Source organism: Salvelinus alpinus, chromosome 13, assembly GCF_045679555.1.
Source record: "Salvelinus alpinus chromosome 13, SLU_Salpinus.1, whole genome shotgun sequence".
Lineage (NCBI taxonomy): Eukaryota > Metazoa > Chordata > Actinopteri > Salmoniformes > Salmonidae > Salvelinus > Salvelinus alpinus.
In genome coordinates, this window is record NC_092098.1 from 50,117,568 (window position 1) to 50,145,481 (window position 27,914).

Sequence of the window (27,914 nt, forward strand, 5' to 3'; positions counted from 1 at the left end):
GAATTGGACAATTAAATATTGTTTCTTATTTCTATAGCAGGTATAATCACATGGCAAGCTGCCAGTGACTTTCTATTGGACTTACTATATATTCTAAAGTGACGTTCTTCTTCTTCTTTTGGTCTCCTCGGCACATCCTGTTCTCTTGTTGTTAGTGCCCTCTAGTGGGAGGATCTGTTTTTTTTCAGCTGTGAGTTGTGTCTTGTCTCAACTAATCTCTCCTCAATTCCTTGCATCTTCTCTCCCCGCCTCCTTATCAACTCTATTGGAGGGGAAGGTCCAAGGTCCCTCCCCTCGAACCTTCTTCAAAGGGTTTTGAGAAGAAGGGAGGGACAACAGTATGGGAGGAATTGCAGAAAGATGAATGGAGATGGAGATTTTTTTTAGATCAGTGATTTCTTCAAGGAAGAGAGGAACTAAGGATTCATTTTTGAGTATTAGAACATAGCCTTCATGTCGTCCCCTCCCGTCTGTCCCCAGGGTCAGATCTGCAGAGCGGAGGTGGACAAATGGTCCAGTCTGAAGTGCCAGGAGCCTGAGGTCATGCCAGAGGAGGCCCACATGTTTGACCTGGACTACTTCCTGTCCGACATCTCCGACACCCTGTTCACCATGACCCAGAGGCCCTGCCCTGGAGCCAATGACCGACACAACAGTGAGTACCACACTACATGGTCCACTCTACTTACCTGTGGACAGGTAAACAACCTATCTACCTACCTAGTCTAGTATACTTAAAGGAAGTAACTGTCTACAGATGCCTTGGCCCTGGGCCAACGACGGCCACAACAGTGGGGGATGTAGGTTATGCATAGTCCCTCTCAATACACTGTCTATGATACTTAAGTAAATTCTTTAGTGACAAAAATAACAGAAAACTCCACTTGCTATTTATCCAACCTATGGTCATGTGAGACAATAATGCAGGAAAGAAACCGCCCTACAAATAAGGAACTTCAAATGAATAAATGAGGCTGAAAATGTAGACAGAGGCACACACCCATCTCTCTCTCTCTTTCTCCCCCCCCCTCTCTCTCTCTCTCTCTCTCTCCCCCCCCCCCCTCTCTCTCTCTCTCTCCCCTCTCTCTCTCTTTCTCCCCCCTCTCTCTCTCTCTCCCCCCCTCTCCCCCCCTCTCTCTTTCTCTTTTTTCCTTCTCTCTCTCCCCCTCTCTCTCTCTCTCTCTCCCCCCTCTCTCCCCCTCTCTCTCTCTTCTCTCTCCCCCTCTCTCTCTCTCTCTCTCTCTCTCCCCCTCTCTCTCTCTTTCTCCCCCCTCTCTCTCTCTCCCAGCTCTCTCTTCTCCCCCCCTCTCTCTCTTCTCTCTCCCCTCTCTCTCTCTCTGTCTTTCTCCCCCCCCCTCTCTCTCTTCTCTCTCCCCCCTCTCTCTTTCTCTCTCTTCTCTCTCCCCCTCTCTCTCTCTTTCTCCCCCCTCTCTCTCTCTCCCAGCTCTCTCTTCTCCCCCCTCTCTCTCTCTTCTCTCTCCCCCCTCTCTCTCTCTGTCTTTCTCCCCCCCCTCTCTCTCTCTCTCTCTCCCCTCTCGCTCTCTCTTCTCCCCTCTCTCGCTCTCTTTTCTCTCTCTCTTCTCTTTCTCTCTCTGTATGTAATATTTGTGTTTTCCCTCCTAGACAGAGGCACACACCCATCTCTCTCTCTCATTCTCCCCCCCTCTCCCCCCCTCTCTCTTCTCTCTCTCTCCCCCCCTCTCTCTCTTTCTCCCCCTCCCCTCTCTCTCTCTCCCCTCTCTCGCTCTCTCTTCTCCCCCCCTCTCTCCCCTCTCTCACTCTCTTTTCTCTCTCTCTTCTCTTTCTCTCTCTGTATGTAATATTTGTGTTTTCCCTCCTCAGCGTTTACCAGCAACGCTGACATGATCCAGCCAGGTCTCACCCCACTGCAGCCCAATCTGGACGACTTCGTGGATATCCCAGGTACATTCACCTCACATCGTGTGAATCTATAATAATCTCGACTATCATGCAACGTCAAGAGTAAAATCCAAATGCAACACGGAGCTGCGCACATATCGCAGCACAGGTGTCAAGGAAAACAAACTTATCAACGCCCTACATAGAGGACGATGTTGATGATTCCTGCTAAAGACATAGAATGCTTGACACAGGGGACAGATACAGTTAATATAATGTGTCGGGGGTTGATGGGGTGCTGGTCCATGACTGTTTTGCTGGTCCACAGATGTTAAGTTCTTCTAAGGAAGAGAAACGATAAATGATTCTTTATCAGTGTATTTACTGTTGATTAGGCTTATGTTCTCAGTTGAAGGGCGTTAAAGTTACTAGAATAGATGAATACCATGTACTGTATCACAGCGTGTATCCAACCACACCACCAGGTAAACAAGTAGTTACTAGAATAGATGAATACCATGTACTGTATCACAGTGTGTATCCAACCATACCACCAGGTAAACAAGTAGCCAGGTAAGCATTACATGCATCTTCAATCTGTGGTTTGTTCATCTATTATATATTTGGGGGTTTTCTTCTGAATATGCTGAGTCTGTGTTGTTGAGTCAGGTATTCCCCTGAGTCTGTGTTGTTGAGTCAGATATTCCCCTGAGTCTGTGTTGTTGAGTCAGATATTCCCATGAGTCTGTGTTGTTGAGTCAGGTATTCCCCTGAGTCTGTGTTGTTGAGTCAGGTATTCCCCTGAGTCTGTGTTGTTGAGTCAGGTATTCCCCAGGGCCTGTGTTGTTGAGTCAGGTATTCCCCAGGGCCTGTGTTGTTGAGTCAGATATTCCCCTGAGTCTGTGTTGTTGAGTCAGGTATTCCCCAGGGCCTGTGTTGTTGAGTCAGATATTCCCCTGAGTCTGTGTTGTTGAGTCAGATATTCCCATGAGTCTGTGTTGTTGAGTCAGGTATTCCCCTGAGTCTGTGTTGTTGAGTCAGGTATTCCCCTGAGTCTGTGTTGTTGAGTCAGGTATTCCCCAGGGCCTGTGTTGTTGAGTCAGGTATTCCCCAGGGCCTGTGTTGTTGAGTCAGATATTCCCCTGAGTCTGTGTTGTTGAGTCAGGTATTCCCCAGGGCCTGTGTTGTTGAGTCAGGTATTCCCCAGGGCCTGTGCTGTTGAGTCAGGTATTCCCCTGAGTCTGTGTTGTTGAGTCAGGTATTCCCCAGGGCCTGTGTTGTTGAGTCAGGTATTCCCCAGGGCCTGTGTTGTTGAGTCAGGTATTCCCCTGAGTCCGTGTTGTTGAGTCAGGTATTCCCCAGGGCCTGTGTTGTTGAGTCAGGTATTCCCCTGAGTCCGTGTTGTTGAGTCAGGTATTCCCCAGGGCCTGTGTTGTTGAGTCAGGTATTCCCCTGAGTCCGTGTTGTTGAGTCAGGTATTCCCCAGGGCCTGTGTTGTTGAGTCAGGTATTCCCCTGAGTCTGTGTTGTTGAGTCAGGTATTCCCCAGGGCCTGTGTTGTTGAGTCAGGTATTCCCCAGGGCCTGTGTTGTTGAGTCAGGTATTCCCCAGGGCCTGTGTTGTTGAGTCAGGTATTCCCCTGAGTCTGTGTTGTTGAGTCAGGTATTCCCCAGGGCCTGTGTTGTTGAGTCAGATATTCCCCTGAGTCTGTGTTGTTGAGTCAGGTATTCCCCAGGGCCTGTGTTGTTGAGTCAGGTATTCCCCAGGGCCAGGCTCTTTGTGTCCTCTTCATGTGTGCCATGTCAGGGGTGAGCTGGAGGTCAGTGGCTGGGTTGAGGCGCAATAGAATAGGGAAGTGGAAGCGGATGTGGTTAACCATGACTCGTGGCAAAAGGGCCCAGGATGGAGGGATGTAGATGGAGGGATAGACAAAAGAGTGATGGAAGGATGGAGAAATGGAGATGAGGAGATGCCGGAAAGGAGAAGTTTTTCGTTTCCTTCTCCGGTGGTTTAAGTAGAGGGCAACTTTATTTATTACAGTCTTTCAATGTATCACGTCCTAGCCTTTCAAGGCCCCTGTACTGTACTGTAGGCCCCTATACTGTAGTGTAGGCCCCTGTACTGTAGGCCCCTGTACTGTACTGTAGGCCTCTGAACTGTACTGTAGGCCCCTGTACTGTACTGTAGGCCCCTGTTCTGTACTGTAGGCCCCTGTACTGTACTCTAGGCCCCTGTTCTGTACTGTAGGCCTCTGTACTGTAGGCCCCTGTACTGTACTGTAGGCCCTGTACTGTAGTGTAGGCCCCTGTTCTGTACTGTAGCACCTGTACCTGTATATGTAACTGTTATGAAAGTTGTATTGTCAATTTTGTTTTGTATTTAAATGCCACTTTAAACGTGCCACTTTAAACGTGTACATGACACTGCAACAAAATTTCCCCATGGGGACAATAAAGTCAGTAAGTAAGTAAGTAGCCCCCTGTACTGTACTGTAGGCCCCTGTTCTGTACTGTAAGCCTTGTTCTGTACTGTAGGCCCTGTACTGTACTGTAGGCCCCTGTTCTGTACTGTAGGCCCCTGTTCTGTACTGTAGGCCCCTGTTCTGTACTGTAAGCCCTTGTTATGTACTGTAGGCCCTGTACTGTACTGTAGGCCCTTGAACTGTAGGCCCACTGTGTGTGTGTGAGTGCGCTGCAGTCAAAATTTGTATTTTTTTTACAACTTTTTTATGTTGGAGGACATCCTCCGGAAGTTGTCATAATTACTATGGAAGTCTATGGAAGGGGGTGAGAACCTTGAGCCTCCTAGGTTTTGTATTGAAGTCAATGTACCCAGAGGAGGATGGAAGCTAGCTGTCCTCCCACTGCTGACACCAATACACTGCCAGACGTCCACCCTGGGCCACACTGGGTTCCACACTGGCACCTCCCACGCTGTCTCTGCCTTCCTCACCCAGGACTCAACCCACACTAACACACCCCTCCTCATCCCCAAGACAGAGAAACTCTCCCCTGTACAGATCTACGGCTCTGAGATAACTAGTTTAACAGGTAATTAAGGACAAATATAATGTTAAAATGTCTACATGGCATGTGAGAAAAGAAAAGTTAGCATTCCTCTTTTGTTGGTTTGTTTCTAGTGAGCTTTTCATGACACTCAGGCCAGACGTCCCCAACCAACCTTCACTCAGGCCAGACGTCCCCAACCAACCTTCACTCAGGCCAGACGTCCCCAACCAACCTTCTAGAGAGGGAATCCAACCCTGAGTCTCCACCTGGACATTCCAAAATGGAGTCAAACAAGGTAAATAAAAACAACTCCATTACTCTACTTATAATCTCGGTTAACCTAGAACTAAAATCTAGTGTAATTTGGTCAGATGCTCGAGTAATTTAACATTTACGTTAAGTCGTCTGTCCACGAGAGATTATTCAACATACATCCTATGGAATACCTAAAAGTACTGTCCGGTTGAAAGAAAATGATGACTCAACAAAAGACCGAATGGTAAGTTCCTATTATGTGTTTCCTGGATGAGTGGTGGTCGGTGCTGTTTACGATGAGGGAGCGTGGCCTTATTTCAATTACAGCGTATTGGATGACCGTCACCCAGCTCAATGTAACAGCGATAGGTTTAGGCCACTACATGATACTCCAATTTTCCCAATTTTCCCTATACCCATCATGAGGTTGCTACAACCTTGCCTACGATTGAAAGTTTACAACATCGGTGCACAGGTCGAGAGAAATTTGAGTAATCAAGGTGAGAGACAATGGCACATTCAATACCGACTTGAATACTCTTGCCTGCATCTAGCTGATCTAGGGTGTAATCATTAGTCATTAACAGTTGCAAACGAGAATTTCTATTGGACAAATTCAGTTATGTTTATACCCATTTTGTTCCGTTTGCTTCCGTTAAAAAAAACGTTTTCAACAGAATCGGCGGAATGAATACACCCCTGATCATACACAAACACAGTTCACTTTCAGAGCAGCCACATACAAACAGCATGATCACTTTGATCGTTAATTCTTTCTTGTATCTACGCGCTCTCCTCCTCTCACCTTTTCCCTTCGCTTGTGGACTTCAGTGCAAAACCCATCAGCTGTCTGTGACTAGGCGAAAAAACCTTTCCAAGCCAAACTTTCATATCATAACCGTTAACCACTACACACAGCCTACGTGGTTGTCACCATATTAACTAACGTCATAGTCAACATAGCTACTGTTAATTGGACACTGCAGTTAGATTAACAAGAATTTAAGCTTTCTGCCCATATAAGACATGTCTATGTCCCGGGAAGTTGGCTGTTTTATGCAACGTCATTCTAGTCACATTAGCATGTTAGCAACAACCGTCCCAGTTTAGGGACACCCATCCCGTAGAGGATATAAGCTACAATAAGGCCGTGACAACAAAAAGACAAGTCACACAGTGGCGGAATAAATTAAACTACACATACATTTGTTTCATCACAAAACCGGAGAGAAACATCTGTCCGGTGAAGGCCACAATGTACATATTGCACGTAACAAACAGTTATATGACCTGCAGCATGGTCAAGATCTGGACTGGGAACTGTTAATGTTAAATGTTAAGCAAGTTAATGTTTTCGACAGTTCACTAAACTACTGATTTAGAACCACAGAGTTACCGCAAGTCAACACAAAGACAACAGGAGCACTGCCTCCGCTATTCCAGCTCCATTTCACCTTAAACATCATCAAATCAACAAGAATATATATGCTTAGTTTAATACACTGAAAACAAACTTAAAGATACCAAAAACGATTTAGTCCAATCAATATTGTTAAATATCATGTGGCTGTCCATGGCTACTGATTTTCTACCTCTCTGTGTGTTAGTGCGTGCTTGCGTGAGCATGAAACAAAATAATTGACTCACTCTACTTGTAGACTAGTTGAACACCAATGCCATCCTCCTCTCTTTCATGTTGGCAAAATGATCGATGACTCTGTCATGCAGTACACTTTACATTTTTTGTTTTCATTGGCTACTGAGCTAAAATGCTTGCTCGCCTAACTTCCTCGCATGGGCAACAATGAACCAGCTGAGTTAGCTAGTTAGTTAACGTGAGCCTACTAGGCTACATATTGAACTTCAATAATCTCAGGCCAGTGGCACAACATTTATGGTTAGATCAGAATCTCCGTCATAATCAAGGACCATGTTCTGAACTACAGAGAATTGAGTCAAAACCAGAAGTCCAAATCCACATCTCCATCCATGACTTAGGAAAAGGGACGATTTTAGATAAAAACTGAAGATAAAAACGTTTTAAATGTTTCACTATTTCTATTTTCATGATATTCACTGAGGAGGATGGTCCTCCCCTTCCTCCTCCTCGGAGCCTCCACTGTACTACAGAGGACCATGTTCTACTAACTGAACTACAGAGAACCATGTTCTACTAACTGAGCTACAGAGAACCATGTTCTACTAACTGAACTACAGAGAACCATGTTCTACTAACTGAACTACAGAGGACCATGTTCTACTAACTGAACTACAGAGGACCATGTTCTACTAACTGAGCTACAGAGAACCATGTTCTACTAACTGAACTACAGAGGACCATGTTCTACTAACTGAGCTACAGAGGACCATGTTCTACTAACTGAACTACAGAGAACCATGTTCTACTAACTGAACTACAGAGGACCATGTTCTACTAACTGAACTACAGAGGACCATGTTCTACTAACTGAACTACAGAGGACCATGTTCTACTAACTGAGCTACAGAGGACCATGTTCTACTAACTGAGCTACAGAGAACCATGTTCTACTAACTGAACTACAGAGAACCATGTTCTACTAACTGAGCTAAAGAGGACCATGTTCTACTAACTGAACTACAGAGGACCATATTCTACTAACTGAGCTACAGAGGACCATGTTCTACTAACTGACCTACAGAGAACCATGTTCTACTAACTGAACTACAGAGGACCATGTTCTACTAACTGAGCTACAGAGTACCATGTTCTACTGACTGAACTACAGAGGACCATGTTCTACTAACTGAACTACAGAGGACCATGTTCTACTAACTACAGAGGACCACGTTCTACTAACTGAGCTACAGAGGACCATGTTCTACTAACTGAACTACAGAGGACCATGTTCTACTAACTGAACTACAGAGGACCATGTTCTACTAACTGAACTACAGAGGACCATGTTCTACTAACTGACCTACAGAGGACCATGTTCTACTAACTGAACTACAGAGGACCATGTTCTACTAACTGAACTACAGAGGACCATGTTCTACTAACTGAACTACAGAGGACCATATTCTACTAACTGAACTACAGAGGACCATGTTCTACTAACTACAGAGGACCATGTTCTACTAACTGAGCTACAGAGGACCATGTTCTACTAACTGAACTACAGAGAGCCATGTTCTACTAACTGAACTACAGAGGACCATGTTCTACTAACTGAACTACAGAGAGCCATGTTCTACTAACTGAACTACAGAGGACCATGTTCTACTAACTGAACTACAGAGGACCATGTTCTACTAACTGAACTACAGAGGACCATGTTCTACTAACTGAACTACAGAGGACCATGTTCTACTAACTGAGCTACAGAGGACCATGTTCTACTAACTGAGCTACAGAGGACCATATTCTACTAACTGAACTACAGAGGACCATGTTCTACTAACTGAGCTACAGAGGACCATGTTCTACTAACTGAACTACAGAGGACCATGTTCTACTAACTGAACTACAGAGGACCATGTTCTACTAACTGAGCTACAGAGAACCATGTTCTACTAACTGAACTACAGAGGACCATGTTCTACTAACTGAACTACAGAGGACCATGTTCTACTAACTGAACTACAGAGGACCATATTCTACTGACTGAACTACAGAGGACCATGTTCTACTAACTGAACTACAGAGGACCATGTTCTACTAACTGAACTACAGAGGACCATGTTCTACTAACTGAACTACAGAGGACCATGTTCTACTAACTGAACTACAGAGGACCATGTTCTACTAACTGAACTACAGAGGACCATGTTCTACTAACTGAACTACAGAGAGCCATGTTCTACTAACTGAACTACAGATGGCCATGTTCTACTAACTGAACTACAGAGGACCATGTTCTACTAACTGAACTACAGAGGACCATGTTCTACTAACTGAACTACAGAGAGCCATGTTCTACTAACTGAACTACAGATGGCCATGTTCTACTAACTGAACTACAGAGGACCATGTTCTACTAACTGAACTACAGAGGACCATGTTCTACTAACTGAACTACAGAGGACCATGTTCTACTAACTGAACTACAGAGGACCATGTTCTACTAACTGAACTACAGAGGACCATGTTCTACTAACTGAGCTACAGAGGACCATATTCTACTAACTGAGCTACAGAGGACCATGTTCTACTGACTGAACTACAGAGGACCATGTTCTACTAACTGAACTACAGAGGACCATGTTCTACTAACTGAACTACAGAGGACCATGTTCTACTAACTGAACTACAGAGGACCATGTTCTACTAACTGAACTACAGAGAACCATGTTCTACTAACTGAACTACAGAGGACCATGTTCTACTAACTGAACTACAGAGGACCATGTTCTACTAACTGAACTACAGAGAACCATGTTCTACTAACTGAACTACAGAGGACCATGTTCTACTAACTGAACTACAGAGGACCATGTTCTACTAACTGAACTACAGAGAACCATGTTCTACTAACTGAACTACAGAGGACCATGTTCTACTAACTGAACTACAGAGGACCATGTTCTACTAACTGAACTACAGAGAACCATGTTCTACTAACTGAACTACAGAGGACCATGTTCTACTAACTGAACTACAGAGGACCATGTTCTACTAACTGAACTACAGAGGACCATGTTCTACTAACTGAACTACAGAGGACCATGTTCTACTAACTGAACTACAGAGGACCATGTTCTACTAACTGAACTACAGAGAACCATGTTCTACTAACTGAACTACAGAGGACCATGTTCTACTAACTGAACTACAGAGGACCATGTTCTACTAACTGAACTACAGAGGACCATGTTCTACTAACTGAACTACAGAGGACCATGTTCTACTAACTGAACTACAGAGGACCATGTTCTACTAACTGAACTACAGAGGACCATGTTCTACTAACTGAACTACAGAGAACCATGTTCTACTAACTGAACTACAGAGGACCATGTTTTACTAACTGAACTACAGAGGACCATGTTCTACTAACTGAACTACAGAGAACCATGTTCTACTAACTGAACTACAGAGGACCATGTTCTACTAACTGAACTACAGAGAACCATGTTCTACTAACTGAACTACAGAGGACCATGTTCTACTAACTGAACTACAGAGGACCATGTTCTACTAACTGAGCTACAGAGGACCACGTTCTACTAACTGAACTACAGAGGACCATGTTCTACTAACTACTGAGTACCATGTTCTACTAACTGAACTACAGAGGACCATGTTCTACTAACTGAACTACAGAGGACCATGTTCTACTAACTGAACTACAGAGGACCATGTTCTACTAACTGAACTACAGAGGACCATGTTCTACTAACTGAACTACAGAGCACCACGTTCTACTAACTGAACTACAGAGGACCACGTTCTACTAACTGAACTACAGAGGACCATGTTCTACTAACTGAACTACAGAGGACCATGTTCTACTAACTGAACTACAGAGGACCATGTTCTACTAACTACAGAGAACCATGTTCTACTAACTGAACTACAGAGGACCATGTTCTACTAACTGAACTACAGAGGACCATGTTCTACTAACTGAACTACAGAGGACCACGTTCTACTAACTGAACTACAGAGGACCACGTTCTACTAACTGAACTACAGAGGACCATGTTCTACTAACTGAACTACAGAGGACCATGTTCTACTAACTGAACTACAGAGGACCATGTTCTACTAACTACAGAGAACCATGTTCTACTAACTGAACTACAGAGGACCATGTTCTACTAACTGAACTACAGAGGACCATGTTCTACTAACTGAACTACAGAGGACCATGTTCTACTGACTGAACTACAGAGGACCATGTTCTACTAACTGAACTACAGAGGACCATGTTCTACTAACTGAACTACAGAGGACCATGTTCTACTAACTGAACTACAGAGGGCCATGTTCTACTAACTGAACTACAGAGGACCATGTTCTACTAACTGAACTACAGAGGACCATGTTCTACTAACTGAACTACAGAGGACCATGTTCTACTAACTGAACTACAGAGGACCATGTTCTACTAACTGAACTACAGAGGACCATACAGTTAATATTATACAATACAGTAGATAATCACACAGTTCCTGATCTATGACATGTGTGTCTGTTGCAGACACAGTCCAGGAGTATAACTCACGTCTCTGCTGAGCAGAAGAGACGTTTCAACATCAAGCTAGGCTTTGATGTTCTGCACAGTCTCGTCACCACGATGAGCTCTCAGCCAAGTATAAAGGTAAGCACTCTTGACGTTATTTTCCAACACGTTTAAGTTGAGACACTGTTACCTATCTCCGTAAAAACAAAAATACACTTGCGTCGGGCTGGGGGTTTCGCATCTTGTTAAGGGTTCCCGAGTGGCCCAGCGGTCTAAGGCACTGCATCTCAGTGCAAGAGGCGTCACTACAGACCCTGGTTGGAATCCAGGCTGTATCACATAAGGCCGTGACTGGAAGTCCCATAGGGTGGCGCAAAATTGGCCAAGCGTCGTCCGGGTTTGGACGGGGGAGGCCATCATTGTAAAGAAAAATGTGTTCTTAACTGACTTGCCTAGTTAAATAAAAAAATACATTTAAGGAAGGGTTAAGGTTTGGGATGGTATTAAAATAAGGGGAGGTTTAGGAATTAATTCTGAGCGGTTACGTTAACGGTTAAAGTTTGGGAAAGGCTTAAAATAGGGTTACGGGTTAAAGGTTGGGATAGGGTTAAATGTTAAAGGTTGGGATAGGGTTAACGGTTGGGATAGGGTTAAGGGTTGAAGGTTGGGATAGGGTTAAGGGTTAAAGTTTGGAAAAGGGTTTTAAAGGGTTAAAGTTTGGGATAGGGTTAAAGGTTAGGATAGGGTGGCTTAAACTTTGGGATAGGGTTAAGGGTTAAATGTTGGGAAAAGGTTAAGGGTTAAAGATTGGGAAAGAGTTAACGGTTAAAACAGAAAAACTAAAAACGATTGCCTAGCACTGGGATTGAACACGTAACCTTTGTCGCCGGAGCGTGGCTCTTCCACCCATCCACCATCCCCTTCCACAACGTTCTAGCAAGCCGCCAGCCCACTTCGAGGTAACAGCGCTCACCGTTGCCCCTAGTGGCCGGTTTTGAAGGCAATTCTAGACGTTCTTGGGACCCGGATGGACGTCTAACTTTGACTTGAAACTAAAGCGATTGAGGCTTTGAGTCAGGAATGGACTGCACAAGGCCCGGTGTTGTAGAGGATTGGGAGCTGCACTGAGCTGCAATGCTTCTGGTAATAATAGGTGTTGCATTGAAACATAGTTACAGTGTATAACATTATATCTCTGTATTTCATCTACATTATATACCGTCTGTCTCTGTGTCCCAGATCAGCAAGGCCACGACTCTACATAAGACAGCAGAGTACATCAGTCTGATTCAGCAGGAGAGAGCTCAGCTGTACGAGGAGGCTCAGAGACTCAGAAGCCAGATTCTGCTCCTTAACTCTGCCATCGAGTAAGAAATGCACTAAACATACTGTACATAACATACGTGTGTGTGTGTGTGTGTGTGTCACAGGAGGTTGGTGGCACCTTAATTGGGGAGGACAGGCTCGTGGTCATGTCTGGAGCGGAATGGGTAGAATGGTATCAAATACATCAAACACATGGTTTCCATGGTTTCCATGGTTTCCATGCGTTTGATGCCTTACCATTAGTGCCGTTCCGGGCCGTTATTATAAGCCGTCCTCCCTTCAGCAGCTTCCTGTGGCGTGCGTGTTTATGTGTATGTCATCGTAACAAGCCTCTCCCGATAAAGTGTGTACCAGCTGCAGCTGCCCGTCACTGGCATGTCCATCACCTGCCAACGCTTTGACCACATGAGGGAGAAGTTCAGAGAGTACGTCCGGGCACGGACTCTACAGAACTGGAAGTTCTGGGTCGTATCCTTCTCCACTCTGCCTGGCCACAGGAACCTTTAGGTTAAGCATACGTTCAGTGTTAGATCTGTTCCTGTATTCACAACAACAACGACAACGACAACAACAACGACAACGACAACAACAAAAGCGTCTCAGTGTGGGAATGCTGATATAGGGAAGGATCTGCTTTTTAGATATTCATAAATAAGATGAAATGGATCCTCATTACAAATGCTAAGATCCCTTTTACATATGGCTCCTGGAGTCACACAATATGGTGATGTAAATATCATGTATTGTGCTTTGCATTGTGTGTCCTGCACTGTATATATGTGTGTGTGTGTGTTGTCATAGATAATAAAACATAAATCAGAATGGTTCTTTCCTAAACACTAGCTCAGTTCAGCATCATGGTAGAGCCCCTGTTTGACTCCTATAACAGGATGGTGTCCACAGCCAGTGTAGAGGATCTGTGTCGTACTACTCTGTCCTGGCTGGACCAGTACTGCTCCCTACCTGCCCTCAGACCCAGTGAGTTCAACTTCAACAGCTTCAATTACTATCAGTTAATCATGTAGTCTGTCTGTCTGTCTGTCTGTCAGCTAGTCTGTCTGTCTGTCTGTCTGTCTGTCTGTCAGCTAGCCATCTAGTCTGTCTGTCTGTCTGTCTGTCTGTCTGTCAGCTAGCCATCTAGTCTGTCTGTCTGTCTGTCTGTCTGTCAGCTAGCCATCTAGTCTGTCTGTCTGTCAGCTAGTCGTCTGTCTGTCTGTCTGTCAGCTAGTCGTCTGTCTGTCTGTCTGTCTGTCTGTCTGTCTGTCTGTCTGTCTGTCTGTCTGTCAGTCTCTTTTTTCTCTTTTTCTCGCTCTTCATCTCCCTCTTACCTGATTGTCTCCCTCTGTTTCTGTCCTCAGTGGTCCTTAGCTCACTCCGTCTCCTCAGCACATCCACGTCCATCCTGACAGACCCCAGTCTGGTCCCAGAGCAGGCCACCCATGCAGTCACCCAGGCTCAGAGCCTCCGTCCCCAGGACCATTCCCCCTCCACGTGGCCTATGTGACCCTATGGAACAATATGATACCCTGTAACACACAGCCTATGTGACCCTATGGAACAATTTCAATAGATGGAAAACCAAGCCGTGCCAAAGGATCACAGAGCTGAACCCACTTTAAAGCACACATACAGTAGGCACTAGTGCTGAGTGATTTACCAAAATGTCTGCCATTTTTTCAGGTTTTAAACCAACATCAGTTCAATTATTTTAATTCCATTTCGTTCTGTTTTTTCTCTTCTCCGAGTGTAATTTTCACGCCCTGGCCATAGAGAGGCTTTTATTCTCTATTTTGGTTAGGCCAGGGTGTGACTAGGGTGGGCATTCTAGTTTCTTTATTTCTATGTTTTCTATTTCTTTGTTTTTGGCCGGGTGTGGTTCTCAGAGGCAGCTGTCTATCGTTGTCTCTGATTGGGAATCATACTTAGGCAGCCTTTTCCCACCTGTGTTTTGTGGGTAGTTTTCTGTTTAGTATCTGTTTACCTGACAGAACTGTTCGCTTTCGTTTTGTTACTTTGTTCGAGTGTTTTTGATAATAAAGAAAATCATGAACACTTACAACGCTGCGCTTTGGTCCACTCTTCCTTACGACGACGGCCGTGACAGAACTACCCACCACCAAAGGACCAAGCAGCGTGGCCAGGAGGAGCAGGGATCCTGGGCCCGGGAGAAGAGTGAGTGGAGGACCTCATGGTCATGGGAGGAGGTTATGGCAGGGGACAAGACCCTGCCATGGAAACAGGCGGAGACAGCAAGAGAGGAACGGCGGCGATACCAGGAATCACGGCAACGAGGCAAGCACGAGAGGCAGCCCCAAATTTTTTTGGGGGGGTTGCACACGGGGAGAGTGGCAGAGTCAGGGTTCAGACCTGAGCCAACTCCTCATGCTTACCGTGGGGAGCGAGTGACCGGTCAAGCACCAGGCTATCCGGTTCTGCGCACCATGCCTTCAGTGCGCATCCACAGCCCGGTGAGCTCTGTTCCAGCTCCCCGCAGTGGACATTCAGCCAGGATGGATTGTGCCGGCTCAGAGTTCCTGGCCTCCGGTGCGTCTCTTCGGCCCAGGTTATCCTGCGCCAGCTCTACGAACGGTGTCCCCGGTTCGCCAGCAAAGCCCAGTGGGGCCTGTTCCAGCTCCCCGCACTTGCCGGGCTAAGGGGGTATCCAGCCAGGACGAGTTATGCCAGAGCTTCCGGTGACAGTTCCCAGTCCAGATCTTCCGGCGACAGTTCCCAGTCCAGAGCTTCCGGCGACAGTACCCAGTCCAGAGCTTCCGGCGACAGTACCCAGTCCAGAGCTTCCGGCGACAGTTCCCAGTCCAGAGCTTCCGGCGACAGTTCCCAGTCCAGAGCTTCCGGCGACAGTTCCCAGTCCAGAGCTTCCGGCGACAGTTCCCAGTCCAGAGCTTCCGGTGACAGTTCCCAGTTCAGAGCTTCCGGCGACGGGCCACAGTCCGGAACCTCCAACGACGGGCCACAGTCCGGAACCTCCAACGACTGGCCACAGTCCGGAACCTCCTGAGGCGGTCTACAGTCCGGAACCTCCTGAGGCGGTCTACAGTCCGGAACCTCCTGAGGCGGTTTACAGTCCAGAGCCTCCAGCGACGGTTCCCAGTCCGGAGCCTCCAACGACGGTCCCCAGTCCGGAGCCTCCAGCGACGGTCCCCAGTCCGGAGCCTCCAGCGACGGTCCCCAGTCCGGAGCCTCCAGCGACGGTCCCCAGTCCGGAGCCTGCAGCGGCGGTTCCCAGTCCAGTTCCTCCGGTGATGATCTGCGGCCCGGTTCCTCCAGTGAAGGTCCATGCACCAGGGCTGCCACCAAAGCGGAGGGATCTGCGGGCGGAGGGGGGTCTACGTCCCGCACCGGAGCCGCCGCCGTAAGGGATGCCCACCCGGACCCTTCCCTTTAGTGTCAGGTTTTGCGGCCGGAGTCCGCACCTTTGGGGGGGAGGGGTACTGTCACGCCCTGGCCATAGAGAGGCTTTTATTCTCTATTTTGGTTAGGCCAGGGTGTGACTAGGGTGGGCATTCTAGTTTCTTTATTTCTATTTTTTCTATTTCTTTGTTTTTGGCCGAGTGTGGTTCCCAATCAGAGACAGCTGTCTATTGTTGTCTCTGATTGGGAATCATACTTAGGCAGCCTTTTCCCACCTGTGTTTTGTGGGTAGTTATTTTCTGTTTACCTGACAGAACTGTTCACTTTTGTTTTGTTACTTTGTTCGAGTGTTTTTGATAATAAATAAAATCATGAACACTTACCACGCTGCGCTTTGGTCCCCTCTTCCTTACGACGACGAGCGTTACAGTAATGCTCAGTTTCTCTAGAGATAAATCAGATCAAGCCTGAACTGTGCGATGTAGTAGACCAATATTCTACATAGTTTAGCGCAGAAACGTGGTAATTAACTACAATAACCCTAATCCATTGCACGTCTACTTGTCCGGTTTGTGTTGGGCAGACACAGACGAGGAGAGAATGGACAGGAGAACGATGGAGAGGGATAGAAAGCAATTGCTTCGCTAAGTATCTCTACCTGAAATACATGATCTAAGAAACTGATAGTTCGTATTCAGCAGTCAAAGTATTTACTTTGCCTTATTTACTTTGAAGAACAACTAAAATAGTGATTTTGTCAGACAGCATAGACTGCAGCTCTATAGAGTTGAGATAATGACTTGGAATTAAATAATACAGTCAACAAAAACTAAAACTAAAACAAATAGAATGTGTAAGGGCTATTTGACTAAGAAGGAGAGTGATGGAGTGGGATGGTTTGGTTTGGGATGAGTTAGACCGCAGATTGAAGGAAAAGAAGCCAACAAGTGCTCAGCATATGTGGGAATTCCTTCAAGACTGTTAAAAAAGTATTCCAGGTGAAGCTGATTGAGAGAATGCCAAGAGTGTGCAAAGCTGTCATCAAGGCAAAGGGTGGCTACTTTGAAGAATCTAAAATATAACATTTATTTTGATTTGTTTAACACTTTTTTGTTTACTACATGATTCCACATGTGTTATTTCATAATTTTGATGTCTTCACTATTATTCTACAATGTAGAAAATAGTAAAAAATATGATAAAAACCCTTAGTAGATATGTCCAAATGTTTGACTGGTACTGTATATAAGAAGGACTGGGGGTTCAGCATGGAGGGACTTGATAGTTGATCCCAGAGCCATGTATTTAGAGAGATGGGACTTTGAGTTTTCTGCATTATGATGTATTTACATGACACTAGAACATTCTATGGCAGCCATGTTTGCGCCCCATTAAAACTGGAATCGTTAAAAGGGAAACTGCCACTGCCATTTGCGATATTACAACAACAAAGAAGTTATAAGCAACAAACACTTTTTACAAATATTTTTTCCCCTCTGACATCATTACATGCGTAGTAGAACGGCAGCATACGAACAACCCAACCCCCCCCCCCCCCCCCCACCCCCGATGGGCTCCCCAACTCTGCTTCATCAACAAAACAAAAACAATAACAATAACAGCTGCCGTTGGGAAGACAGTGATACTTCCTTTCCCCTACTGCGGATTCCATCTTTAACATTACATTATGTAACGGTCTAGAATTAGAACAATATTCAACATTCTAAAAGTTGTCCCAACTCTCTCTCTGTCTCTGGTTTATCCCAGACCAACGTGAAAACACCCAACACCTCACCATCTCCTAATGAACCAATGTACTCCAATGAGCACAAAACATTTCAAAGCTATAATTTGACCTTATAGTCTTAGCTATAACCTCTCTGTAGGCCTCGGTGCTTGATTTGGGATGAAAGAAGTGCAGGAGCTGTATTTTTCCAAGTTGGTCCTTCACTGAAATTCACACCTGACATTATGCTATAGAGACCTCTGACAATTCACTGTTAAAGAGTTCATACACATTTTCCATTACTTTTAATCAAATGTTCATGACTATTATTATAGCCTACATGAAAAAAATAAGCATTATTGATACTGGAAAACAGCTGTGTCTGATCCCATGAAGGCCTTCCATCACCTGCCGTTGTGCCCTTGATCAAGGCTCTTTAACCCCCCCACCACAAAGTAGAATTACACTGTCAGTCACATGATGTCAACATATAGTCAGCCCTCCATCTAGAGACCTCCTGGGTGTGCAGGCTTGGCTTTTGATCCAGCCCTGAAACATCCAAGTCTGCTTATCAAGGTCCTTCCTGTTGAGCAGCTGATGTTTAGGCTACCGATGTGGTTAGACCAGGGCCTTGAACAAAAGTCTGCAAAACCCATGCAGTAGCTATCCTGGAGGATGGTTGCCAGCCTTGATATAAAATAATGCAACATTACAACCAAATACTTTTTTGTCTTTATAAAAGTATTCCTTCATTCAAAGAATCAGGGATCAAATGGATAAGGTAGGCTACTTCAGAGCAAGGTATCTAACTGGACATGTTTATATACTAGGCTCATATATTCATGTTTCAAGGGGAGATCTATGCACAGCAAGTTATTTTTCGATTAGGCTATTCTTAGAATATTTTTTTTTACGTTTACGTTGTCGCAATTACATGGCTACTTCGGAATCCCAGTTTTCCAACAGCGCATATGTTTTACACTATCTAGGCTACAGTGCCGTTGGAATGGCGACAACGACACTAATGCTTAGTTAGCTATAGGCAACTAGCGAGATAACTGCTACAAGTTATGTTTGGAATTTGTTATCTAGTTAGTCTGTTTCGCTGTCATTATTTTATACCTGCTGCTGAAATATCGAGTTCTCTCTCGGGAAACGGGCCTCTTGCACTGGCACACACCAGACACACACCAGGCACACACCAGACACACAACAGAGACACACACTGAAGGGTCATTCAGACAATGGCTGATATGTCGATTTTTGTTGTTGTTGTGATTGATAATATTTAAAGGTGTCCCTTCAAAGATTATATTAACAAAATGTAAGAAAGTCATTTCCATGACTTTTCATGACCTCAACAAACCCCAATTTGACCATTTTGATCAGGGCATTATGCGCATTCAGGCTGGCCCATTTTCAATCTGCGCAATCTTGTATTGTCACGCACAGATTCACAGACTAGCGGCAAATAAACGTGAACAAAATAGAATCAGGAAATGATTGCCCACTCTCAAATACTATGCAATGCAGATCCCGCCTTCATCCCGCTTTGATAAACTTGTTTCGCCTCGTTGTGTGAATCTGGGTAGGCGATAGGCTATTTTGGTTTAAGTGGGCTCCCGAGTGGTGCAGCGGTCTAAGACACTGCATATCCGTGCAAGACGCGACATTACAGTTCCTGGTTCGAATCCAGGCTGTATAACCGTGATTGGGCGGGTAGGCCGTCAATGTAAATAAGAATTGGTTTTTAACAGACATGCATAGTTTAAATAAAAAAAATATGGAGGAGCTGGTAAACAATTTCCCAAACATTAGAAGTGCCGGTACGGTGTCCGGACAGCTCTGACCCAAATCACGCACGGATAGTCCTACTTCAGATAATGGACTTTTACGGATTGTTTTTATAGCACTGAAATCATTTTTTAATTACAATTTCTGTGCTCTGTTGTCCCAATAAAATGAATCTGAGTATATGTAGGCAGAGTCAACTGAACGGGTCGCTTCTCAATCCACGTAGGCTATTATAACTGTGAATTAAATATTCATCTATGCTCTTTTGAAATGGCATATGGTAACACAGCTACCAGGTGTATTTAACTTGTCTGTACTAATTGTCTATCTCAGTTTATTGTTGCATTGTATATTGGAAGTATTATCTTTACCCAACAACGCTCTATCCCCTGCTTAATAAAACCCTGTATTTACATAGTGTCTTAAATGCAAATAGATGAGCCAAAGGTTTCCTACAGACCAAGGACAGAGTGGGGTTTTTACATGCACACTAATTATTCGATATGAATCTGTTTATGCCAATACTCTAAACAATCAGCATGGGCTTGCGGTCAAAACGGCCACGCTAGATGGCGCCTTCCGAACGTAAACGCCAAATATCACCCTTCCAGGCTTTTGTAGACAATGTTTTTATCAGACAGCAAGCATCCTTTGCATTGTTCATGGATGCAACGTTCCCTCCCATCCGGTAGAGGTCACTGTGCAGTATGATGGCGAGGAGCGCTGTGTTTTTACAACACTGCTTTGCTGCTGCTTCGTGCGCTGTCCACTTCAGCACCAGGCAGGAGAAAAGTCAGCTCGAGATTGGGAATCCAGGACCACGGACAAATCCTTCATCAGAGGACGGCACCCCTCAGCGTCACACGTTGTCCGAAATACAGAAACACTCACCGCTGTCGGCCGTCCAACAATTCCCTTATTCAGGAGAGAGGGATACGAATAAGGTAAGAGACATCACATCACCTCGTGCTTATTCATAGAAGAGGAATTAAGTTGACAAGCTCGCGACAGCAGGGCTGTTCGCGCATCAGTAAAGAATGAACGGTAGCTCAAACCCCGTTAGCACACTCAGGCTGGATGAAATGAACAGATTAACTTTGCAGTTATATTTTACTATTGCTTCTGTGTAAACACGACAGTCTGTTTTGTTAGCGTACAATTGTGCGCTCGAGAAATGTCCGTGTACAAACAAATACCGTTATTGTTGTTTAACCACACAGATCGTGGCGCTGCAGATGTCCCTGTTTTTTGTACTAATCGATTTCCGGAGCTCTGTTGCCTGCTACTTCTTTCATTCGTAGGTTCATGCTTTTATATGTTTACCGTAACCGTTCAGTGAACGGGTTGTTCATAATCATTTTAGCCTCAAATATGAGCCGCGCTGATATGAGTTGGGGGATGACATAGTTCATTGGATATGCTTGGAGGATATGTGTTTATAGCGTGCTACTATAATTCATTTGACCTGATAGTGAATCAAATGGATTAGTATGTTTGATAATAATCGTCCTATTCAAGACTACCTTCCCTGAGCCATTATTGAAATCATACACACTTTTAAATTTCATACTATCATATGATGAATCCTGACTGAGTGTGATGAATGTCCTTGATTTCCCCGACATAAATGATAACGGTACAGTATACAGAATGAAATTGACCGGCATCCCTGAATACAGGAATCCACATCAGTTCAGGTGACTACTCTCAACTCAATGGGTAAATTGCTCCCATTTCACTATGGCTCCAGATGCATTTTACACTGGTTTAGTAGTGGGTCTGACATAGTTCTGCATGGAGGTAGACACTTTAAAAAAATAAGTAAATATAGCATACACATGGCAAGCATTGAAAGACAGGCAGTGTCATCCTAATCATTATTGCTGGGAACAACTTTACCATGTTTTTTTGGCTGAGGAACTGGTTGTACAGAAGTCGTTGGTTGTCATACGATGTTATTGTTTATTGGCATACTGTAAATTGGTTGTCATACAGTAAATTGGTTGTCATACTGTAAATTGTCTGGCATACTGTAAATTGGTTGTCATACTGTAAATTGGTTGTCATACTGTGAATTGGTTGTCAAACTGAATTGGTTGTCATACTGTAAATTGGTTGTCGTACTGTAAATTGGTTGTCATACTGTAAATTGGTTGTCATACTGCAAATTGGTTGTCATACTGTAAATTGGTTGTCATACTCTGAATTGGTTGTCATACTGTAAATTGGTTGTCATACTGTAAATAGGTTGTCGTACTGTAAATTGGTTGTCATACTGTAAATTGGTTGTCATACTGTAAATTGATTGTCATACTGTAAATTGGTTGTCATACGGTGTTATTGTTTATTGGTATACTGTAAATTGGTTGTCATACTGTGAATTGGTTGTCATACTGTAAATTGGTTGTCATACTGTAAATTGGTTGTCATACGGTGTTATTGTTTATTGGCATACTGTAAATTGTTTGTCATACTGTAAATTGTTTGTCATACTGTAAATTGTTTGTCATACTGTAAATTGGTTGTCATACGGTGTTATTGTTTATTGGCATACTGTAAATTGTTTGGCATACTGTAAATTGGTTGTCATACTGTAAATTGGTTGTCATACTGTGAATTGGTTGTCATACTGTAAATTGGTTGTCATACTGTAAATTGGTTGTCATACTCTGAATTGGTTGTCATACTCTGAATTGGTTGTCATACTGTAAATTGGTTGTCATACTGTAAATTGGTTGTCATACGGTGTTATTGTTTATTGGCATACTGTAAATTGTTTGGCATACTGTAAATTGGTTGTCATACTGTAAATTGGTTGTCATACTGTGAATTGGTTGTCATACTGTAAATTGGTTGTCATACTGTAAATTGGTTGTCATACTCTGAATTGGTTGTCATACTGTAAATTGGTTGTCATACTGTGAATTGGTTGTCATACTGTAAATTGGTTGTCGTACTGTAAATTGGTTGTCATACTGTGAATTGGTTGTCATACTGTAAATTGGTTGTCATACTGTAAATTGGTTGTCATACGGTGTAACAGTTAGTTGTTGTGTTAGGTGTGTCCTGATAAGTGTGATCCAATTTCACTGTGAGTGTTCAAAATCAAATACAATTTTATTTGTCACATGTTACAGTGAAATGCTTTTCTTGCCCTTAAATGCCCTTAACCAACAATGCAGTTTTAAGAAGAAAAAAACATTTAATAAATATAACAAATAATTAAGAAGCAACAATAAAATAACAGTAGCAAGGCTCTATACGGGGGTTCCGGGAACAGAGTCAATGTGCGGGGGCACCGGTTAGTTGAGGTAATTGAGGTAATATGTACATGTAGTTAGAGCTCTCACCTTAGCCACCCTTATGCAGCCAGCTAGTCAGCTAGTCAGCCAGCTAGTCAGCTAGTCAGCCAGCTAGTCAGCTAGTCAGCCAGCTAGTAAGCCAGCTAGTCAGCCACTTAGTCAGCTAGTCAGCTAGTCAGCCACTTAGTCAGCTAGTCAGCTAGTCAGCCAGCTAGTCAGCCAGCTAGTCAGCTAGTCAGCCAGCTAGTCAGCCAGCTAGTCAGTCAGCTAGTCAGACACTTAGTCAGTCAGCTAGTCAGCCACTTAGTCAGCTAGTCAGCCAGCTAGTCAGCCAGCTAGTCAGCTAGTCAGCCAGCTAGTCAGCCAGCTAGTCAGTCAGCTAGTCAGTCAGCTAGTCAGTCAGCTAGTCAGACACTTAGTCAGTCAGCTAGTCAGCCAACTAGTCAGCCAGCTAGTCAGCTGTTCAGCAAGCTAGTCAGCCAACTAGTCAGCCAGCTAGTCAGTCAGCTAGTCAGTCAGCTAGTCAGACACTTAGTCAGTCAGTTAGTCAGCCAACTAGTCAGCCAGCTAGTCAGCCAGCTAGTCAGCAAGCTAGTCAGTCAACTAGTCAGTCAGCTATTCAGTCAGCTAGTCAGTCAGCTAGTCAGTCACTTAGTCAGTCAGCTAGTCAGCCAACTAGTCAGTCAGCTAGTCAGTCAGCTAGTTAGTCAGCTAGTCAGCCACTTAGTCAGTCAGCTAGTCAGCCAACTAGTCAGCCAGCTAGTCAGCAAGCTAGTCAGTCAACTAGTCAGTCAGCTAGTCAGTCAGCTAGTTAGTCAGCTAGTCAGCCACTTAGTCAGTCAGCTAGTCAGCCAACTAGTCAGTCAGCTAGTCAGTCAGCTAGTTAGTCAGCTAGTCAGCCACTTAGTCAGTCAGCTAGTCAGCCAACTAGTCAGCCAGCTAGTCAGCAAGCTAGTCAGTCAACTAGTCAGTCAGCTAGTCAGTCAGCTAGTTAGTCAGCTAGTCAGCCACTTAGTCAGTCAGCTAGTCAGCCAACTAGTCAGTCAGCTAGTCAGTCAGCTAGTTAGTCAGCTAGTCAGCCACTTAGTCAGTCAGCTAGTCAGCCAACTAGTCAGCCAGCTTGTCAGCAAGCTAGTCAGTCAACTAGTCAGTCAGCTAGTCAGTCAACTAGTCAGTCAGCTATTCAGTCAGCTAGTCAGCCAGCTAGTCAGTCAGCTAGTCAGCCACTTAGTCAGTCAGCTAGTCAGCCAACTAGTCAGTCAGCTAGTCAGTCAGCTAGTTAGTCAGCTAGTCAGTCAGCTAGTCAGTCAGCTAGTCAGCCACTTAGTCAGTCAGCTAGTCAGCCAACTAGTCAGTCAGCTAGTTAGTCAGCCAGCTAGTCAGTCAGCTAGTCAGCCAACTAGTCAGTCAGCTAGTTAGTCAGCCAGCTAGTCAGTCAGCTAGTCAGTCAGCTAGTTAGTCAGCTAGTCAGCCAACTAGTCAGTCAGTTAGTCAGCCAGCTAGTCAGTCAGCTAGTCAGTCAGCTAGTTAGTCAGCTAGTCAGCCAGCTAGTCCAGTCCAGACTAAGAGAGTCCAGACTGATAGAGGGATTAAATCGGTGTGTATTAATATGAAGCTATTTGCTAGCAGAACACAAGGTGGCTAAGAAAGAAACGTGGTTGGAGTCTGTAGTCTGTACAATAGAGACCTAATGTCTGGCCAACAGTAATCTCTAGTCACCTAGTTGGTCTAGATGTTGAAGCTGGTCACTGACCAACTACTCTAAGCACAAGTCTCTCCTGTACTCTATATCTTTCTGCTTCTCTCTTTCTCTCTCGCTGTTTTATTAACGTTGTTATTTAATGAGCAATGCCATTTCCCACTGTCTGCTACATCTCTCTCTCTCTCTCTCTCTCTCTCTCTCTCTCTCTCTCTCTCTCTCTCTCTCTCTCTCTCTCTCTCTCTCTCTCTCTCTCTCTCTCTCTCTCTCTCTCTCTCTCTCTCCCTCCCTCCCCTCTCTATCCTTCTTCCCGTCTCCCACTGGCCCTAAACACCTCTCCCTACACAGATCGGCGTGTTTTTAAATCCAAACAGTAAATGTTAGTGCACAACGGGTGGCAGGGGTAGTTCTCCCTAATTCAAAGACAGCGATTCCTTCCAAATGATGTTCTTATCTCTGAGCAGCAGGGAGAACAAAGCCAGAAACTGTTCCCCTTCATTCCCCTTAAACCACCAGGCAGCACCGGGGTGGGCTGGGTTGTGTGTTTGTGTGGATGCCATGTAGTGTGATCCAGGAAGTCTATTTCAGATCTGTACTATCAAGGGCTTTATTTACTAGTTCTAATGGTGCAAAGGATTTCAATCTGTATTGTTTAGCATTTTCAGTAGACAGACGAGTGTAGTTACCACCTTCCAGTCTTCCAGTTGGGTTAATTAATATGAAATATTACAGAAAGACAAGCCCCCATTCTTCCCTGTCTGTCAGCCCCATACTGTACTCCCAGGGACTCCACACACAGTGCTGGTGGCCATATTAAAATGCCTCTGTTCCCATCCATATTTCAACCTATCACCCTCCATGCACACACACACAAACACAGCGAGAGAAGAAAAAAAAGAGAGAGAGAGCGAGGAGAAAGAGAGAGGAGAGAGAGAGTTGATGTCATCTGGCTCACGTATCTGTGTGTCTCTGTGTGTGTCTGTGTGTATCTGTGTGTCTCTGTGTGTATCTGTGTCTATCTGTGTGTAAGCCTACTGTCTGTCTGGAGTAGCTCAGTCCTGGACCCAATGGACTGTTCCTCATAGATGGGAGAATGTATACTTCCCCTGCATTCAAGACTCCCTCTGGCAATTTTTTTAAAAATAAATAATGGGTTCCTCAAGGGTTCTACGGGAAGGGCTATGCAACCATAATGACTCATAGAACCCAGTGAGCTCATCAATGGTTCTTTACAGTTCACAAACCTTTTTTTTTCTTTCTCTCTTTTAGTGATAATTAAAATGTAGGGGAGGCGGCTCATTTGAATATTTTGGGGTGTGATTTGCGTACAGCTCTTTTTGTTCAACTTTGAGTGAGAATGACATTCCAGTTGATCTAATGTGTTGCGTTATGCCTTTTACATTTTCTATCAGACTACGGCCAGTGACGGTGACTTGTGAAAGACTCACGTGTGGCCTTGTGTTAATTGAGAACAGTTGACTAAATTAGTCAGTGGTTCTCATTTCTCACCTCGTGGACCTCCAGCTGTTCCAGAGGTAGCTGCCCTTGATTACACTTGTCAATAATAAAACCTATGACATTTTAACAACATACTGTAATATGGCTGACCAGAATAAAAAACAACCTGTATGCTTCTCCAGATTGTGAAAGGTTCTTTATAGAAACATTCTCCATAAAGGTTCTATAGAGAACCATAATATAGTGTTCTATATAGAACCATAGTGGAACCCTTTTTAAATGGTTCTTTATAGAAACATTCCCCATAAAGGTTCTATTCAAAACCATAATATAGTGTTCTATATAGCCACATAGTGGAACCCTTTTTAAATAGTTCTTTATTGGAACATTCCCCATAAAGGTTCTATAAAGAACCATAAAAAAGTGTGTTTTTAATGGGGTTTTTTATAGCACCATTTAAAACCTTATGGACATGTTTCTATACAGTATAGTACCAAAAAGGGTTCCGCTACAGTTACCAGCCTAAGAAACCCTATCTGGTACTGTTTAGAAGAGTTGTGAGTGTGTGTGTGTGTGTGTGTGTGTGTGTGTGTGTGTGTGTGTGTGTGTGTGTGTGTGTGTGTGTGTGTGTGTGTGTGTGTGTGTGTGTGTGTGTGTGTGTGTGTGTGTGTGTGTGTGTGTGTGTGTGTGTGTGTGTGTGTACATTAGTTGCTCTGTAGCCCTCAGCCTCCAAAGCGGATACTATTGAAGAGGGCTTGTGAATCCAGACCCATGGAGCGTTAAAAACGACTCACTACTGAACTGGTAGAGGCTTTAAGATACGCCACTTTGCTGCTGTTCTCTTCACTTCATTTTCTAAAACTGACATCTGTTTGTTATTGGTGTTGTCAGTTGTATGTTGTGATTTCTCAGATTGGTCTTGAGTAGTGTGTCTGTGTGTGTGGGGTTTTACTCTCCTCGTGGGCTTCACAAGTCCTTAGGGTTACAGTTAGGAGTATAGGTTTAGTTAAGGGTTAGGGAAAATAAGATTTTGAATGGGAATCAATTGTTTGGTCCCCACAAGGATAGTAAAACAAATGTGTGTGTGCGTGTGTGTGTGTGTGTGCATGTGTGTGTGTGCGTGTGCGTATGCGTGTGTGCGTGCGTGCTCGTGTTAGCTACCTGACGTATGTGAGAGGAGGTCAGCATTACAGCGTGTGATCTAGATATTCCTTTAGATCAGGAAGAAGCACTGTTTTACATATCCTTTGATCAGAGACAGACAAGTCTTACTCATCAAGCAGAAGAAACAACAACAACAAAGGTAATATTTAGATCCAAACGGAATCAGTCAGTAACTCAACAAGACACATTTATTTTTTGAACGATTTATTCATTAAATGATTTCCTCAGATATATATTACTCAATTAAAACGCAGCGTTGTAATTCATCATTTGTTATGAATTATAAACATTTCCTTTATAAACAAACTCTTCTACAGGGCTAACAGGCGTCTGTGTCACGGCCGTTAACAGAGGAGGACCAAGGTGCAGCGTGGTCAGCGTACATTTTCCTTTATTGAATAAAAATGACGCCGAACAAAACAATAAACACTACAAAACAAACCGTGAAGCTCAAAGGCTATGTGCCCTAAACAAAGTCAACTTCCCACCAAGACAGGTGGGAAAAAGGGCTACCTAAGTATGGTTCTCAATCAGAGACAACGATAGACAGCTGTCCCTGATTGAGAACCACACCCGGCCAAAACATAGAACTACAAAACATAGAACATAGAATGCCCACCCCAACTCACGCCCTGACCAAACCAAAATAGAGACATAAAAAGGATCTCTAAGATCAGGGCGTGACAGTACCCCTCCCCAAATGTGCGGACTCCGACCGCAAAACCTAAACCTATAGGGGAGGGTCTGGGTGGGCATCTATCAGCGGTGGCGGCTCAGGTGCGGG

At 44.4% G+C, this 27,914-nt stretch overlaps 2 protein-coding genes across 5 annotated transcripts in view; both read left to right on the forward strand.

Moving 5' to 3' along the window:
• Positions 1-386: 386 nt before the first annotated feature.
• Positions 387-14,127, forward strand: LOC139536744 (carbohydrate-responsive element-binding protein-like). Its single transcript, XM_071337338.1, has 9 exons — positions 387-655; positions 1,843-1,943; positions 4,747-4,909; positions 5,014-5,162; positions 11,308-11,427; positions 12,529-12,656; positions 12,960-13,083; positions 13,464-13,593; positions 13,974-14,127. Exons 1-9 carry the CDS (start codon positions 454-456, stop codon positions 14,117-14,119), a joined length of 1,263 nt encoding a protein of 420 aa, XP_071193439.1. The 5' UTR covers positions 387-453; the 3' UTR covers positions 14,120-14,127.
• Positions 14,128-20,278: 6,151 nt separating this feature from the next.
• The window catches only part of srrm3 (serine/arginine repetitive matrix 3), a 183,545-nt gene continuing 175,909 nt past the window's right edge, over positions 20,279-27,914 (forward strand). For all 4 annotated transcript variants that reach the window (XR_011667611.1, XM_071339727.1, XM_071339726.1 and 1 more), the window contains exon 1: positions 20,279-20,451. The gene's annotated coding sequence lies outside the window, so the exon portion shown is untranslated. The remainder of the gene's footprint in view (positions 20,452-27,914) is intronic.